The 18,632-nt window shown below is 44.3% G+C and overlaps 1 protein-coding gene across 4 annotated transcripts in view; it reads left to right on the top strand.

Annotated features, from left to right (window-relative positions):
- The window catches only part of LOC137326606 (echinoderm microtubule-associated protein-like 5), a 207,748-nt gene that overhangs the window by 94,020 nt on the left and 95,096 nt on the right, over positions 1-18,632 (top strand). For all 4 annotated transcript variants that reach the window (XM_067991872.1, XM_067991873.1, XM_067991874.1 and 1 more), the window contains exons 19-23: positions 3,367-3,478; positions 11,034-11,161; positions 14,377-14,518; positions 16,323-16,475; positions 18,303-18,434. In XM_067991872.1, the coding sequence (XP_067847973.1) occupies positions 3,367-3,478; positions 11,034-11,161; positions 14,377-14,518; positions 16,323-16,475; positions 18,303-18,434 (667 nt within the window). The remainder of the gene's footprint in view (positions 1-3,366; positions 3,479-11,033; positions 11,162-14,376; positions 14,519-16,322; positions 16,476-18,302; positions 18,435-18,632) is intronic.

Raw genomic sequence — 18,632 nt, 5'->3', positions numbered from 1 at the left:
AGAGGTTCTGAATATATGTGTTAGAGCCCCCGCAATCTCCTCCTTTGCCTCACACAGTAGCCTGGGATACATTTCGTCCGGGCCTGGGGATTTATCCATTTTTAGGCCTGCTAAAACCGCCAATACCTCCTCCCGCTCGATGTTAATATGTTCGAGTATATCACAGTCCCCCTGCCGTATTTCTATGTCTACGTCGTCCTTCTCCATAGTGAAAACAGATGCAAAAAATTCATTTAGAACCCCTCCTACATCTGCCGGCTCCACACACAAATTGCCATTTTTGTCCCTAATGGGCCTATTTTTTCCCTAGTTATCCTCTTACCCTTAATATACTTGTAAAACATCTTAGGATTTTCCTTAATTTTGCTCGCCAGTGTTATTTCATGGCCCCTCCTTGATCTCCTAATTTCTTTTTTAAGTATCCCCCTGCACTTTTTGTACTCCTCTAGGGCTTCCTCCGTCTTTAGCCTTTTGTATCTGCCAAAAGCCCTCCTTTTTTTCCTAATCCATTCTCATATATCCCCTGACATCCAAGGTTCCCTGGAGTTCTTGGAACCACCCTTGACCTTTACGGGAACATGTTGCCATTGTATGGTCTCAATCTCCCTTCTGAAAGACTCCCATTGCTCCGATGCGGATTTTCCTACAAGCAGCTGATCCCAGTCCATTTTGGCCAGATCCTGCCTTATCCTATTAAAATCGGCCTTCCCCCAATTTAGAACCTTTATTTCCGGCCCCTCCCTGTCCTTTTCCATGACCACCTTAAATCTCACCGAATTATGGTCACTGTCACCAAAGTGCTCACCTACTAGCACTTCTTCCACTTGGCCGGCCACATTCCCTAGAATTAGGTCCAGTACCGCCCCCTCTCTTGTAGGACTTTCTACATGCTGGCTCAAAAATCTCTCCTGGATGCACGTTAAGAATTTTGTACCCTCTAAGCCTTTTACACTCTGAGTATCCCAGTTAATATTGGGGAAGTTGAAATCCCCCACTATTATTACCCTATTATTTGCACAATTTTCTGAGATTTGCCTACATATCTGTTCCTCTATCTCCCCCTGACTGTTTGGGGGCCTATAGTACACTCCCATCAAAGTGCTTGCCCCCTTTTTGTTTTTAAGCTCCACCCATATGGCCTCATTAGAGGAACCTGCTAATATATCATCCCTCCTTATGGCAGTAATTGATTCTTTAATTAATATTGCGACCCCCCCCTCCTCTTATACCTCCCCCTCTGTCTCGCCTGAAGATTCTGTACCCCGGAATATTGAGCTGCCAGTCTTGCCCCTCCCTCAACCATGTCTCTGTGACAGCAACAATATCATACTCCCATGTGTTTATCAACATCTTCAGTTCATCCACCTTATTCGCAAGACTCCTTGCATTAAAATAGATGCCATCCAGCCTTGCCCTCACATATTTGCCCTGTCTTCCAAGCTGACTTGTTTTTTTCTCAATATTTGGCTGCACATCACCCCCTATTGTAGCTCCACTCTGTATCCCATCCCCCTGCCAAGTTAGTTTAAACCCCCCCCCAACAGTGCTAGCAAACCTCCCCGCAAGGATATTTGTCCCGCTCTGGTTCAGGTGCAACCCGTCCGACTTGTACAAGTCCCACCTTCCCCAGAAGCAGGCCCAGTGATCCAGGAAACTGAAACCCTCCCTCCTGCACCAACTCTTTAGCCACGCATTCATCTGTTCTATCCTCCTATTTCTATACTCACTAGCCCGTGGCACTGGGAGTAATCCAGAGATTACAACCTTTGAGGTCCTGCTCTTTAATCTGCTACCTAGCTCCCTAAATTCTTGATGCAGGACCTCATCTCCCTTCCTACCTATGTCGTTGGTCCCAATGTGGACCACGACCTCTGCCTGCTCACCCTCCCCCTTGAGAATGCCCTGTAGCCGCTCAGTGACATCCATGACCCTGGCACCAGGGAGGCAACAAACCATCCTGGAGTCACGTTTACGGCCACAGAAACGCCTGTCTGTTCCCCTTACGATAGAATCCCCTATCACTATAGCTCTTCCACTCTTTTTCCTCCCAGCCTGTGCAGCAGAGCTACCCCTGGTGCCAGGAAATTGGCTGCTGCTGCCTTCCCCTGATAAGTCATCCCCCTCAACAATATCCAAAGCGGTATATTTGTTTGAGAGGGGGACGGCCACAGGGGACCCCTGCACTGCCTGCCTGCTCGTCTTACTCTGCCTGGTGGTCACCCAATTACTTCCTGCCTGTACAACCTTTACCTGCGGTGTGACCATCTCACTAAACGTGCTATCCACGACGTTCTCAGCATCGCGAATGCTCCATAATGAATCCATCCGCAGCTCCAGTGCCGCAATGCGGTTTGTCAGTAGCTGCAGCTGGATACATTTCCCGCACACATGGTCGTCAGGGACACCGGAAGGGTCCCTGATTTCCCACATAGAGCAGGAAGAGCATAACGCGGGGCTGGGCTGTCCTGACATGACTTACCCTTTAACTAATTAATTCAAATTAAATGAATCCCACCAATTTCACTTCAATTAAAAGGTATACTCAAGGGCCCTTGCTGAACAGCAGTCCCCCACTACACAACAGAGACCCGAGAATCCACAAACTCTAACCTTAGACAAATTCAGCAGGAAAATACTCACCAGCCAATCACTTACCTCTTCCTTGGTGACGTCCCACTTGGATTACTTTTTGCTTCTTATTTATCTTAGGTCCAGGAGTTAAGTCCCTGAAAACAAAATATAAAATCGAACCTACCCTTTAAATTCCCTCTACCCCCCAAAAGGTTAGAGGAGGTGGGAGGGTGGGAGTCACTACTAGTGTAGTGTCTCGGGTTTAGCAACGGCTCCACCTATATACGGGTACCAATGAATTGGCCCCGCCCCCTGCCTTTGAAAAAGCCCGCGAAGCTCCTTCCCCGCTGGGGAAAAAGACTCACGTAGGTGAGTTTAATTACTCACCTCAGGCCTCCGCTGCTCCTTTTATCGACTCGCCGCCGCTCCAACCAGGTCCGCTCCTCCTTCCCCGCTGCCGACCGCTCTGTGGGAGAGAGAAAGAAAGGCTCCTCCTCCGCCGCTGTCGACGCTGGTCTGAGGCCTACCTGAGCCTCGGGGCTCCCTTTATCGACTCGCCGCCGCTCCAACCAGGTCCGCTCCAAACTTCAGAAGCACAAAATCACAAAAATAGGTTAAACTGTTCTTCTAGATTTTCACAATTGTTAAAGAAGATGTGAGAACCCAATTATGCTGGAAGGAAAATATTGTAGAAGGCATCTTTTTGAGTTATTTCAGATTAAACATGTCAGAAAAATGTTTTTTTAAGATTATTATTGTTCATGTCTTTATGCTCTCTTGTTCTTCTTTCTTTAGGGATTTGTGACCGGTGGAAAAGATGGTGTTGTTGTACTCTGGGATGATACTTTTGAGAGGTATCTGAAAACATATAGCATCAAACGTTCTTCACTTGCCCCAGGTTCAAAAGGTACTAATTTACTAAATGTTTTTTATGTAATCTAATATATTCTTGAGCCTAATTATACAATCTGTATTTATCTCTCTAGCGAGATAAAACTGTCAATGACAGCAGTGTGGGGGGAGAGGTTGAAAATAATCAAGAGCAGGCTGATCGGGTGCAAAGGGATGAAGATAGATTGGAAAGATGGATTGAGAAATGGCAAATGAAATTCAGTGTCAACAAATATAAAGTGATGACACTAGGGAAAAAGAATAAATATTGGAACTATAAGCTAAATGGAAAAGGATTTGGGGTATTGGTAGACAGATCACTGAAACCATATGCAAATAGGATCATGAATTATATAGCTCATGGGGTGGAACACAGATTGCAGATGTGGTACATAACCTATACAGTGCGTTGGTTTGAGCCCATCTCAAATACTATGTGTATTTCTGGTTACCATGTTACAGGAGAGTATCATACCACTGGAAAAGGTGCAGCAAAGGGCAACCAGCCTGATATCTAACATCAGGTAGCTGAGCTACAAGGAACAACTACAGAAGCTGAGTTTCTAAACACTGGAGAGAAGACTGAGAGAAGATTATATTGAGGTGTTCAAGGTGTTTTAAGGGTATTGAGAAGTTGAACCCTAAGAAACTGTTTACCTTGACCCTGAGAAGAAGGAAAGTGAATAGGGAGATCAGATATAACTACTTCACACGCAGGACGGTGAAGTAGTTTTATTCGATCTGTCCCCAAGAAGGTGATTAAGGCTGATCACAGCAGTACTTTTAAGAGGAAGTTGTTAGAGCATTTGGTGAGAAAAACAATTCAGATTATGGTTAATGAATTGCGTATTCTATTTTTGAACTCTGGGCTGGGCAGTTGAACTGAAATGGGCTTTTCCAGTCCTATACATTCTAATGTTGCTACATATCTAATCACCTACCAACCTATTCAATCACTTATCTAACAACCTACATCATTAAAAAATATTTTGTCTGTATTGTATGATTGAAGTATTATTGTGAACCTCTGAAGTTGTTGATTTTGGTCCATGCTAACTTGTGAACAATGTCATGCAATATTTAGTATTATCAAAAGTCTTGTGTATGGTGTGCACATCATGTCCAGAAACCTTACTACTTGTCATCACAATTTTGTAGTTAATGCTTTTGGGCCCGATATTAGGAGGGAGGCGGGTTGGTAGCGGGGGTACCCACGCGCCCAGTGAAATCAGGGTGCTCCACACGCGATCGCAGCCTAATTGAATGTACTTACCCGTGCTTCCGGGTTTCCTGTTCCAGACCTGCGCAGCGGGCGCACTGCGCACCCGCATCACAGGCTGTCAACAGGAGGAGCCCTATTTAAAGGGGCAGTCCTCCAATGCTCCTCCTGCAGCAAAGAACCATTTTGGCATCATGGAGCAGGCCAGAGGCAATGCTGCTCCGAGGTTCTCAGACTCCTCACTCCAGGTGCTGCTCGATAGGGAAACGTTTTTCCCATCTGATGGGAGGAGGTGGCCTCCCTCTGCCACCAAGAAGGCCTGGCTCGAGGTGGCCGAGAAGGTCAGCAGCAGCAGCACTTTGTGCCTTACCTGGGTCCAATGCAGGAAGCACTTAAATGACCCAATCAGGTCAGCCAAAGTGAGTATACTTACGCATTCTCCCACACTCCGTCTTTCACATCACCTCCACCACCACACAACTCCTTCTGCACTGCCACCACAATGCTCTCTCATCACTCCTCACATCCACTCAACCATCATCCTCACCTTGTCTGCACTTACTCACCGCCCCAGTTCCCATTCGAACACTACCACGCAACCCAATCCTCATACAATCTCATGGCTATGTCTCACACGCACCCTCCCATGCATCTCCCTCACGGTCACCCCCACCCACACCAATGCATGCAGCGGGTCACTATGCAACCATCACTCAATCACGCCTCTCTGTGTTTTGCCTTGATAGGAGAAGAGATGCCAGAATGCCTGGAAGAGGGCAAGGACCGGAGGGGGCCCGCCACTCCAAGTGGTCCTCACTGACGCAGAGCTGCAGGCACTGGAACTAAGCCGGACACTGGAGTGCCTGTCTGTGACGGACGTCGAGACTAGGAGCGCACAAACGGCTGGTGACAGAAATCTAACCTCAGCACTCATAATAGCGAATGATCTTAACATCACTTGGCATCTGCAGCACCTCAACATCTATCCACATGCTTAATATTGCTTTCTGTTCTCTTGAAGGGCCATCTGCGACCACCGTGACTGCGGAGGGCGATTCCTCAGAGGACCTGCCGGCCTCTGAGGGGGCATCGTCACATCTGAGCCATGCATCCACCAGCACAGATACATACACCTCGGTGGGTCCCCGTCCTCAGTTAGTTGGGCTTGCACATGGTGAGTCACCACGCACGTGTGAGCACGAGCAGACCCTGGTGGCAGGGGCAGCCGTGGAGAGTCCGCGTCGGTGGGGGCACTCTTCTCCAGGCTCTGCTCAGCTGGACCCAGATGCTGAACCCTGGGGGCCAGCCAGGAAAAGGAGGGCCAGCAGCACATTGCCGAGATACTGGAACAGTTGCCACGCGTGCTCTCCACAATCGCGCAGAGGATGGAGGAGTCCACCTCCTGCATGAGTGGAATACTGTCACAGGGACGTGAAGGCATAGAATCATAGAATCATAGAAGTTACAACATGGAAACAGGCCCTTCGGCCCAACATGTCCATGTCGCCCAGTTTATACCACTAAGCTAGTCCCAATTGCCTGCACTTGGCCCATATCCCTCGATACCCATCTTACCCATGTAACTGTCCAAATGCTTTTTAAAAGACAAAATTGTACCCGCCTCTACTACTGCCTCTGGCAGCTCGTTCCAGACACTCACCACCCTTTGAGTGAAAAAATTGCCCCTCTGGACCCTTTTGTATCTCTCCCCTCTCACCTTAAATCTATGCCCCCTCGTTATAGACTCCCCTACCTTTGGGAAAAGATTTTGACTATCGACCTTATCTATGCCCCTCATTATTTTATAGACTTCTATAAGATCACCCCTTAACCTCCTACTCTCCAGGGAAAAAAGTCCCAGTCTGTCTAACCTCTCCCTGTAAGTCAAACCATCAAGTCCCGGTAGCATCCTAGTAAATCTTTTCTGCACTCTTTCTAGTTTAATAATATCCTTTCTATAATAGGGTGACCAGAACTGTACACAGTACTCCAAGTGTGGCCTCACCAATGCCCTGTACAACTTCAACAAGACATCCCAACTCCTGCATTCAATGTTCTGACCAATGAAACCAAGCATGCTGAATGCCTTCTTCACCACCCTATCCACCTGTGACTCCACTTTCAAGGAGCTATGAACCTGTACTCCTAGATCTCTTTGTTCTATAACTCTCCCCAACGCCCTCCCATTAACGGAGTAGGTCCTGGCCCGATTCGATCTACCAAAATGCATCACCTCACATTTATCTAAATTAAACTCCATCTGCCATTCATCGGCCCACTGGCCCAATTTATCAAGATCCCGTTGCAATCCTAGATAACCTTCTTCACTGTCCACAATGCCACCAATCTTGGTGTCATCTGCAAACTTACTAACCATGCCTCCTAAATTCTCATCCAAATCATTAATATAAATAACAAATAACAGCGGACCCAGCACCGATCCCTGAGGCACACCGCTGGACACAGGCATCCAGTTTGAAAAACAACCCTCGACAACCACCCTCTGTCTTCTGTCGTCAAGCCAATTTTGTATCCAATTGGCTACCTCACCTTGGATCCCATGAGATTTAACCTTAAGTAACAACCTACCATGCGGTACCTTGTCAAATGCTTTGCTGAAGTCCATGTAGACCACGTCTACTGCACAGCCCTCATCTATCTTCTTGGTTACCCCTTCAAAAAACTCAATCAAATTCGTGAGACATGATTTTCCTCTCACAAAACCATGCTGACTGTTCCGAATTAGTCCCTGCCTCTCCAAATGCCTGTAGATCCTGTCCCTCAGAATACCCTCTAACAACTTACCCACTACAGATGTCAGGCTCACTGGTCTGTAGTTCCCAGGCTTTTCCCTGCCGCCCTTCTTAAACAAAGGCACAACATTTGCTACCCTCCAATCTTCAGGCACCTCACCTGTAGCGGTGGATGATTCAAATATCTCTGCTAGGGGACCCGCAATTTCCTCCCTAACCTCCCATAACGTCCTGGGATACATTTCATCAGGTCCCGGAGATTTATCTACCTTGATGCGCGTTAAGACTTCCAGCACCTCCCTCTCTGTAATATGTACACTCCTCAAGACATCACTATTTATTTCCCCAAGTTCCCTAACATCCATGCCTTTCTCAACCGTAAATACCGATGTGAAATATTCATTCAGGATCTCACCCATCTCTTGTGGTTCCGCACATAGATGACCTTGTTGATCCTTAAGAGGCCCTACTCTCTCCCTAGTTACCCTTTTGCCCTTTATGTATTTGTAGAAGCTCTTTGGATTCACCTTTGCCTGATCTGCCAAAGCAATCTCATATCCCCTTTTTGCCCTCCTGATTTCTCTCTTAACTCTACTCCGGCAATCTCTATACTCTTCAAGGGATCCACTTGATCCCAGCTGCCTATGCATGTCATATGCCTCCTTCTTCTTTTTGACTAGTGCCTCAATCTCCCGAGTCATCCAAGGTTCCCTACTTCTACCAGCCTTGCCCTTCACTTTATAAGGAATGTGCTTACCCTGAACCCTGGTTAACACCCTTTTGAAAGCCTCCCACTTACCAGACGTCCCTTTGCCTGCCAACAGACTCTCCCAATCAACTTCTGAAAGTTCCTGTCTAATACCATAAAAATTGGCCTTTCCCCAATTTAGAATTTTAACTTTTGGGCCAGACCTATCCTTCTCCATAGCTATCTTAAAACTAATGGAATTATGATCACTGGTCCCAAAGTGATCCCTCACTAACACTTCTGTCACCTGCCCTTCCTTATTTCCCAGTGTCGCGGGTAGGTGCGGGAATGTCTGCGATGGAGGAAAAGCTAGCCTCCATCGAGCTTCAAGCACGGCTCAACAATGAGTCCATTCAGGCCCTGACAACGACCGTTCGGATTCAGGGTGAGCAACATTCTGCCGCCTTAAACAGGCTGACAGATACATTACAACTGGCCTTCCAAGGCTTCACACAAGTCCTCCAAACTGTCATCCAGCAGGGTGGAAGGAGTGACGTGAGCCTGGGCCAGGAGAGGGATGATGGTGAAAGGGGACATGGAAGTGGGGATGCCACTCAAAGCGCTCCCATGTCACACCCGTTGCCCCCCTCTCAACCAGTACCTGCAATGCTGCCTCCTCTCCAGGTGGCCGAGTCTGCCCCTGCACGGGTGCAGGTGGAGCAGTCTTTGGAGGGGTCTTCACGGGCACCGAAACCCAGATGGCGTCCGCGCAAAGCATCTCATCGGTCAGGGCATGGACAAGAGCAATCTGCCACTACCTCTCCTGAAGCCACAGGGGTAGCACCACAGAGGGCTTCCTGTAAACGTTAGGCAAAGGTTTTGTGAGCACAAAGGGGATGCACAAGGATGTATGACAGAATGTCATGTTTTTGATTTAGTTTTGTTTCTTTTGCAAAGCACATTAAAATTTGTTATCACCACCACTGCCACGTCTTTGCAAATCTTGTCTGGTTTGTGCAATAATTCCCTTTCCTGAGGATCACCATGAAGACCCACACCTGATGCCACCCATTGTGTCACTGCAGAGTTGGTGCAGGTGTATTTGTAGGGCTCTATTGTGCAGATGACTGAGAGAAGCCGACGATTTCCCTAGTGGCACCCTGGAAGGATCCGGAGGAGAAGTTGTTGAGGGCAGTGGTGACTTTGACAGCGACAGGTAAGAAGATGGTGCTCGGGCTAGCCGGGTGCAGCTCGGCATCAAAGAGGCTGCAGATGTCCACGACTACATGTCGAGTGACTCTGAGCCTCTGTGTGCACTGCTCCTCAGAGAGGTCCAGGAAGCTGAGCCTTGGTCTGTATACCCTGTGGCGGGGGTAGTGCCTTCTGTGACGCATCTCTCTCTGCGGTTGCCCTCCCTCCTGCTGTGCAGGTGGATGTGTCACAGCACTGTGTTGTGGAGCTCCATGTGTCAGAGGTGGCCGGCGAGGCTGGTGATGCTGTTCGTCCTCCGAAGAGGTCACGACTGCAGCTATGGTGGCCCCCATCCACAAGATGTACGTTTGAGGGGGTCTGCAAGGTAGGTAAATGTGTCTGCACACTGGAGTTGAGGTTCCAAGTTTGTGAATTTTAGTGTTAGGAGGAGGGTGGTGGAGGCCAAACTTTGTCCAAGGTGACAGAGTGGCCTCCTGCAATGAGTGAGGGTCTCCCCCCACCACCTGTCAAATGGACCTTTGCAGCTCCCACAGACTGGTGGCTGCAACATGTCCATTTCAACTGGGAGTGTTTCCCCCAGTACGGGAAACACGCTCAGTTTAGATGAAAATCCCACCCCTCCTAAAATAACCTACAAATCAGGTCTGCAAACGACCTGAACTATCAAATTAATTGGTTTAAGTGGGATCCCGCCGTCTTTAATTGCCAGTGGGCATCCCGCATGCGGGGGCTGCGTGCGCATCTAAGTGCGTCATTGGGGAACCCAGAAGTGGGCGGGTTGGAGCCAGGCTCTAGACCCGCCTCGGGAATCCCGAATTTTAGCAGCCCCACCCGCCACGAACACACCCGCTTGGACATCCGAAAATCGACCCCTTTATGTTAGTATTTATAATCGAAACTGCCCATGTGAATATTTATAATGGGTATTCCTTATGTAAACATTTAACTGTTACGGAGTAGTTGCAGGCCTCCCACCACTACTGGTGCCTGCCACCCCCTCCCACCAAGTCTAATCCCCCAGCTCCCCCACTCTTTGGTCTCCTAAGCCTCTGACCCCGTTCCTTGGTCTGCTGCCCAATCTCTGACTCACTCTTTCCTACCTTGTTTCTTTGACTTTTTTTGCTGCCCCTCTGGTTCTTCCTGCTGCCCCTAACTTTCCCCCCCTCCATCCTAACTCTTCCCAGCACCAATGTTTTCTGCTCTTGACTCTTCCCGCCCTTCCACAGCCACATTACTCCATTCCCAACTCTTTATAGAGTTAATTTTTAACTAAAGTTTAATATTTTTGACAGATGTACCCTAATAATTACCTTCCAAATCAATTCCTGTTTAATCCATATTTTTCTATTTGACTGCAACTAGTCTTATAAAATTGAATAGCGCCTTTACCCTCAACTCTGCCTCTGAATCCAAAATTGTAGTCTGGTTTACATACATCCAACCTTTCCAGTTTTATCTTGGTCCATAATAATATCATTTCTAGATATTATCCATCATAAGTTATCTTATAGCAAAAATTCTATTTCTAAAGGGTGTACATTATTGTAGTGGTCGTTTTCCCCAGTGGAGCTAGGTAATGCAAATTGCATTACAATAAATATATATCTTGCATTTCTTTATTTGATCTAGAAATACTATCACTGTTGTGGCAGGGTTAAATTAGGTCTTTGAATTTTTGATCTACCATTTGTATTTTTAGGTCTGTTATTGGAAGACAACCCTTCTATTCGTGCTATAACATTAGGCCATGGCCATGTACTAGTGGGTACAAAGAATGGAGAAATATTAGAAATCGAGAAAAGTGGTCCCGTAACCCTACTGGTTCAGGTATTACATCTACAGACTGTTATGCAAATTTTGCTAATTTAATTTAATGGTTGTTTATTTATCAATAAGCCAGAGATGTTTTTATTCATGTACACTTATTGATGATGGTCAGTGCTTTTCCATGAAATAAGCAAATGGACATGCTATGATTGAATGTTTTAGCAAACTGACCTGAACCTTTTTTAATCTTGTAAAATCTTGTTGAACTAATATTTAAATTCCTGATCACTCACTCCTTGCCTCCGTTCCTGCCAACATCAGAAATTACTCCCTTTGCTGAGAGTATTGTCATCTTGACTTCTCTATCCTCTCTAACCCGAATCTGTGCTCATTGTTCCCAAAAAGCAATCTTGGAATCCCAGCAGTCATTTACCTCGCAAGCTTCCTTATGCTCAGTGCCAACGACCACACGATAAGTGAGCCCTCACTTCCTATGAGTTGGAGTACGACTTTAAACCTGGAATATTGTGTCATGTAACATAGCCAGAGATCAAGCAGAAACATTTTGTTGCTATCCTTCTGTTTACTGGATGTTTCATGCTCACGGAATCTCCTTGACTTTGGAAGGCAGTTGAATAAACATTCTATTAGACTCTTTACAGCCCACACAACAATCAAACAGATTTATTGACATAGATAAGTGGCCAGTAGAAATGACGAGCAACGGATATGCAGTGATGTGCAGAACATGACTATTCTTTGAAATGAAGAAAATAACAAAGTAACATCGCCTGTACTAAAATTCATAATTCAACTTAACTTGAAACAAATTGACTCCTGGGGTGGCCCAATAAAGGGGACCTAGTCCTGACTAATTGGTTGGAAAGAATTAAAGATCAAATAGCAAGATGTCATTGGGAGATCTTTAATATAAGGTAGACAAGGTACAGGTTAAATACTTTCTAGAGTAAAGGGAGCACATAAAATACAGGGGTTTCATGTGTAGGAGAGGTTAGAGTAAAAATTATATTTAAAAAAGAGCCACATGATAAGCATTGGGGAATAATATTAGAGAAGAAAGCAGAGAAATAAAGAAGGTATAGAAACAAAAATATTGAGACTAAAAAAGAGTATAAAAGAAGACTGGGCAGTCAACTTAAAGGGAAGCAACAACGGTTTTTACAGCATTTGACCGAGTGTGGCACCAAGGAGCCCCAGTAAAATTGAAGTCAATGGGAATCGGGAGGAAAACTCTCCAGTGGCTGGAGTCATACCTAGCACAAAAGGAAGATGGTAGTGGTTGTTGGAGGCCAATCATCTCAACCCCAGGACATTGCTGCAGGAGTTCCTCAGGGCAGTGTCCTAGGCCCAACCATCTTCAGCTGTTTCATCAATGACCTCCCCTCCATCATAAGGTCAGAAATGGGGATGTTTGCTGACGATTGCACAGTGTTCAGTTCCATTCGCAACGCCTCAGATAATGAAGCAGTCCGTGCCCGCATGCAGCAAGACCTGGACAACATCCAGGCTTGGGCTGATAAGTGGCAAGTAACATTCGCGCCAGACAAGTGCCAGGCAATGACCATCTCAAACAAGAGGCAGTCTAACCACCTCCCCTTGACATTCAATGGCATTACCATCCCTGAATCCCCCACCATCAACATCCTGGAGGTCTCCATTAACCAGAAACTTAACTGGACCAGCCACATAAATGCTGTGGCTACAAGAGCAGGTCAGAGGCTGGGTATTCTGCGGCAAGTGACTCACCTCCTGACTCCCCAAAGCCTCTCCACCATCTACAAAGCTCAGGTCAGGAGTATGATGGAATACTCTCCACTTGCCTGGATGAGTGCAGCTCCAACAACACTCAAGAAGCTCAACACCATCCAGGACAAAGCAACCCACTTGATTGGCACCCCATCCACCATCCTAAACATTAACTCCCTTCACCACCGGCGCACTGTGGCTGCAGTGTGTACCATCCACAGGATGCACTGCAGCAACTCCCCAAGGCTTCTTCGACAGCACCTACCAAACCTGCGACCTCTACCACCTAGAAGGACAAGAGCAGCAAGCACATGGGAACAACACCACCTGCATGTTCCCCTCCAAGTCACACACCATCCCGACTTGGAAATATATCGCCGTTCCTTAATCGTCGCTGGGTCAAAATCCTGGAACTCCCTTCCTAACTGCACTGTGGGAGAACCTTCAGCACAGGGACTGCAGCAGTTCAAGAAGGCGGCTCACCACCGAGGGCAATTAGCGATGGGCAATAAATGCTGGCCTTGCTGTGACGCCCACATCCCATGAACGAATTTAAAAAAAACACCTAAGAAGCAAAAGGATAGTGAAAGAAGGTGGTGGGGCCACTTGGAGATGAAAGAGACCATTTTGTACTATTGAGTGAGGGAATAATGGAAACCCTTAAGTATTCTGCATCAGTTTTTGCAAAAGAAGTTGAAAGTAGGACTGCAGGGATACCTGGGGAGAAAGTGTAAGAGCCATTCCTGGAGATAAATATTCAAACAACACTGGCTTTTAAAAAAAGTTATGGGGCTGAAAGTAGAAAAGTCACCAATCCCAACACCTTTTAGAATATTGAAGGTGAATGGTGTGAGAGATATCTGATGCACTAACCTTAATTAGGAAGAGGCTCCATGAATATCCCCATCCTCAACTATGGTGGAGTTCCACACATGAGTGCAAGAGACAAGGCTGAGATGTTTGCAAAAGTTTTCAGCCTAAAGTGCCAAATTGGACTATCTCACTCGGCCCTCCAGAGGTCCCCATTATTATTGATGCCAGTATCCAGCCGACTCTGTTCACTGCATGTGACATTAAGAAGCATCTGAGCGCATCAGACACAGCGAAGGCAGTGGGCCCTTGCAACATCTCGGCTGTAGTGCTGAAGACCTGTGCACCAGAATTGGCATTTTCCCAGCCACGGTATTTTAGTGCAGCTATGACACTGATATCCACATATTCTGGACAGGATATAGTCGTACAGAAAATACAGATTGGTGTATACAATGTTAGACTGGTACCTAAAAATTTTGATCTAGGTTTCATTGGCAGTTGCTTAAAATGTAAACTATTCAGGCTGAAGAGAGAGGTGATATCAGTTATGATTAAATGATATTGTGATGGTATATCTATTAAACCATAATAAATATATGTAATTGTTGATCCTTGACTCTTTAGTACTAAACTTTTCATATGTCTATTGACGATCAGCATTTTAAGGTTTATTATATTGTACATTTGTTTGGCAGGGTCACATGGAAGGTGAAGTATGGGGTTTAGCTGTTCATCCCCATTTACCTATCTGTGCTACTGTTAGTGATGACAAAACCCTGCGAATTTGGGATCTCTCCCCAAGCCACTGTATGCTTGCTATCCGCAAGCTTAAAAAAAGTAAGTAAGCCACGACAGTTAATATGTTTGTCAATGTTAATATTCAACATATAGTCCAGTTATTGAATACTTTAAAACTATATCATGATTATCTCCATACCATGACCAAATGCACCTTACACCTGAATGAAGCAATGCCTTTTTGTTAGCTAGTTTCAACTATCAGTCAAGGGTGATCCATGCTGGAGTTTAGTATAAAAAATATTATTGAAAGAATGCAGAATAAAGTCCTTCAGAAGCAACTTGAAAGAGAAACATTTTGGGCTGGCTTTCCTGATCCCCAGTCAGCCCTGACGCTGTTTGGAGCAGCATGCCCAAAGTGTGCTCTATCTGTCCAAGCCCATGTACTGAAATTTCCTGTCCTGGGCCATGAACGTGGCCTGAGGACACCTCCAATGCAGGCTTAGCCCCTGACTGTTTCCATGTTGTAATTTCTATGCAATTCTATGATTACATTGAGCTCTTGTGCCTATTTAAATATTAATATCTATCCAAGTTCACATTGCTATTATTTCTGATTGTAATCTGCCATTGCTGGCAATTGAAGAATGTGCTTTGCTGTCCCGGTTTATGAAAAAAACCTGAAAAGTGCAACCCAGCATTCTTCGGGTTATCCCTGTGTAGGACTTGAATTATTTTCAGAGCAAATTGATGACAGTACCATTTGAACTTGCGTTCTTATGAATGTCTCCTTCACTCAAAACAATTACTTTTCTAGCCCTTGTCTCGGCTCAGAGTTGCATGCATTGGTGGTAGATCCATGCTGTCTTGCATGGCATGTGGATAGAGCAGTTCCAAGGCCTCATCTAAATTTTGTGCCAGAAGTTATATCTTGTTTCACTTGTCTCACTCGTATTTATTGTGCTAAAATTTTTTATTGCTCTAGGCAACTCTTTGTTTCATTTTGGAGGATAAAACTTCGGGTAAACCAATTGCTGAACATAATTTAGCAGACTGATGGTGGATCCTTGTGGTACTCCATGACAAGGCAAAGTTTGAGCTCAGTTTTACTTGTCTAGTGGCCATTTCTTGACCCAACATGTGGAAGAGTTGCTCTCCAAGATGCAGCATGACTAGAGCAAAATGAATGCTTTTACTAAGCATTACAGTTTGAATATCTTTTCAACAATTCTCAGAAGAATATTTTTGCCAAATGCTTTAAAACTTTGCCAGCGACACTTACGACAAAAATTACAAATTCACCACAAGAAGTAAGTTTTATATTCATGAAATTAACTAGAAGGAAAATTTTGGGGAGGAAGAAGAGAAGAATAAACACACAAATAAAAGTACTTGCACCTTAAGTAAATACTGCAAATCCATGGCAGGTAGAGCAATAAAATAATGTAATTAATCGAGAATAACAAGTTTTGGGGCGAGAAGAACAAAGTTACTTGCACTTTAAGCGAGTTTTGTAAAGTGACAGGTAAGTAGTATATTATATCTGTGAGGCTTTGTCTTTTACTATCAGGGTACATAATTTTTTTTACTTCATTAGCCATGTGATATATTGCTTCAGTAAATTTACTGCATTATAGCGATGGATGAACCGGGATTGCGAATAAAACAGAAACCTCACTCCAGTTCGTGGACAATACGTGAGCAAAGCTACAGGAAGTCTACCTTTACTGGTGAAATAATATTACTGGAATAATTTTTAAAATGCTGTATCAGTTTCTTTTGTACAATTTTTTTGAGTTATTTTGAGTATCCATTTCAAAATAGATTGTAGAATTGGTTTGTTATGAAAAGCAGAATTTAGCACTTTAATACTAATACAACATCTACGTTGTCATAACTATAGGTGGCAGGTGTTGCTGTTTCTCTCCTGATGGGAAATCTCTAGCAGTTGGCCTGAATGATGGAAGTTTCCTGATTGTGAATTCAGACACTCTTGAAGATCTTGTTTCTTTCCATCACAGAAAAGAGCACATTTCAGATATTAGGTTTTCCCCAGGTATGTCGGCTAAGTTAAAACAATTTTATTATTGAATCAGTTATTCTGCATTATCTGAAAATTGATTAGTTTTTGTCAATACAAGGGTGTATTTAAATTCTGGTAATTTTTTCATCGTACAATATGATGAGGATTATATCATCTGGAAAAACCCAGACCAAAATGTCTGCATATCAAAAATGTTTGTAATAGTTCAAGGTGCAGAAAACTAACTAACATATGTTTATTTCCAAAACATTGGAAACACTATTTTTATAATTTGGGTGGTGGGGGCAGGGTGGTGATGTCCGTGTCACAGAACAAAATACTTTATAATTTTTACCCAATGTAAGCATTTATTATTTAGCAGTTATATTTGGCGCAGGTTAGGCTGCTATACTCTAAGGCAGTGATGTATCTTGGCCCTTACCTCAAAAGAGCACCCACTCCTTTATCAATGTGACATTTCCATTTTTTACATTAACCATCCTTGTGGTTTCTGAGCAAAGCGACCAATTAACATTGCTGTGATTTTTGCCCATTAGTAGCTCAAAAGAGAATAGCCAGACTCAATTCACTCAAGAAACTTATGGTCCCAAACATAAAATGATTGAATGAGCGCCATATGTCACCATGGGTTCACTATTTCTACTTACTTTTGAGGAAAATCATGAACCACTCCTGGGAATTTTTTCAATTGCTGAATGTATCACATAGTTAAAATAAGTTGTCCTTACTCCCTTTCTAAGGTTGCAGTCAGGTCTGAGATGTGTACCTCCAAAGGGCAGTAATTGTATGTCAAGTTCCCAAAAGTTATGGATTTGTCAGGATTTGATTTGGGATTGTTTCTGTTTTCCTGGCTTCTTGCTTCCTTTCTGCTTGTTCCTTCCTTTGAACAGATTTATGATCTCAGTAATGGACACTTTTTTAAAAAACTATTTGTTTAGTTCTTCTCTTGTTTTTTTGTTTCTGTTTGTAATATCCATTTATGTCCCAAAAACATTTTTATCCAGTCATCTGGCTTTGACTTGAATCTTTGCTCATCCTAAATAAACATAATACTGAATTGGAAGCCAACTTTAACCTTTTTATTAAAATATCCATGAAGAACTTTGTTTCGGTCCTCATCCAAAACACTGACAATAGGAAGGCTATAAGATAACTATTTATGTAATGTGTGCTGAGAAAATAATTATCAAATGCACAGGTTTTGGGAACAACTAAGTTACTTCCTTTGTATTTCCTATTTTCTCCCTGCTGTGTTCATCCATCTGCATCCGTGAAAATTGAGGTTGATAGGCCATTAATGCCATCAGTACCACTCCTTGATTGGTCACATTATGCTTTCCATATAATGTTCCATCTATTCCCACAGATGACTCCATCAAGGAAGATAACACTTGTCAAGTCCACATCCAAATGTTAGTTTAGACTGGGATCCAAACTCATCTCTTCTTTGTTAAAAATCCAATGCAACTGCAGTGGCTACTGGGGAGCCTATTAACTAGTTGCTTTGCTTTTATAACTCTATTTTGCTCATCAAGAGATATTAGAGGTGGGGAATGGACCATTTACGATTGCTGATACCCCTCAGCTTCAAGCTCTCCCAGGCCAGCTATAGCATGGTAGAATGCAGAACAAAGCGCCTTCTTCTCTGCCACAACAGTATGCCTTATCTTCAACCTCAAAGGAGCGCACAAGACTGTATTTGGGACAGTGTGACATTTATCTATTTGTGCCAACCATCTTGCAGTTTATCTAATTGAAATTTCCAATTCAGTGCCAAATTAGGGGTAGTTTCTTTTTAATTGACTTAAATAGTAATAATATGCAATTTTAAAATTTCAGGTCCTGGAAAGTACTTGGCTGTAGCATCTTATGATAACTTTGTAGACATCTACAACATAATGAGTAGTAAACGAGTTGGAATCTGCAAAGGAGCTTCCAGCTATATAACACATTTGGACTGGGACAAAAGAGGTACGCATGTCTGTCTCTGACGTTTAAAAGATAAGTGTGTAAATATGTTTACTAGAAAATTTAGACCACTATTTTCTGCAATAACAATTTTTTTTCTCGGAGCTGCTCGTGTTCCTCCACCGTAACTTCACCAGAAGTGCGGCGCAAACCCTGTTTATGCGTTTAAATGAGATTTCTGCCACAATTCCAGTGAAGGTA

The sequence above is a fragment of the Heptranchias perlo genome, chromosome 10 (assembly GCF_035084215.1).
Source record: "Heptranchias perlo isolate sHepPer1 chromosome 10, sHepPer1.hap1, whole genome shotgun sequence".
Lineage (NCBI taxonomy): Eukaryota > Metazoa > Chordata > Chondrichthyes > Hexanchiformes > Hexanchidae > Heptranchias > Heptranchias perlo.
This window is presented reverse-complemented; position numbering and strand designations above follow the sequence as displayed.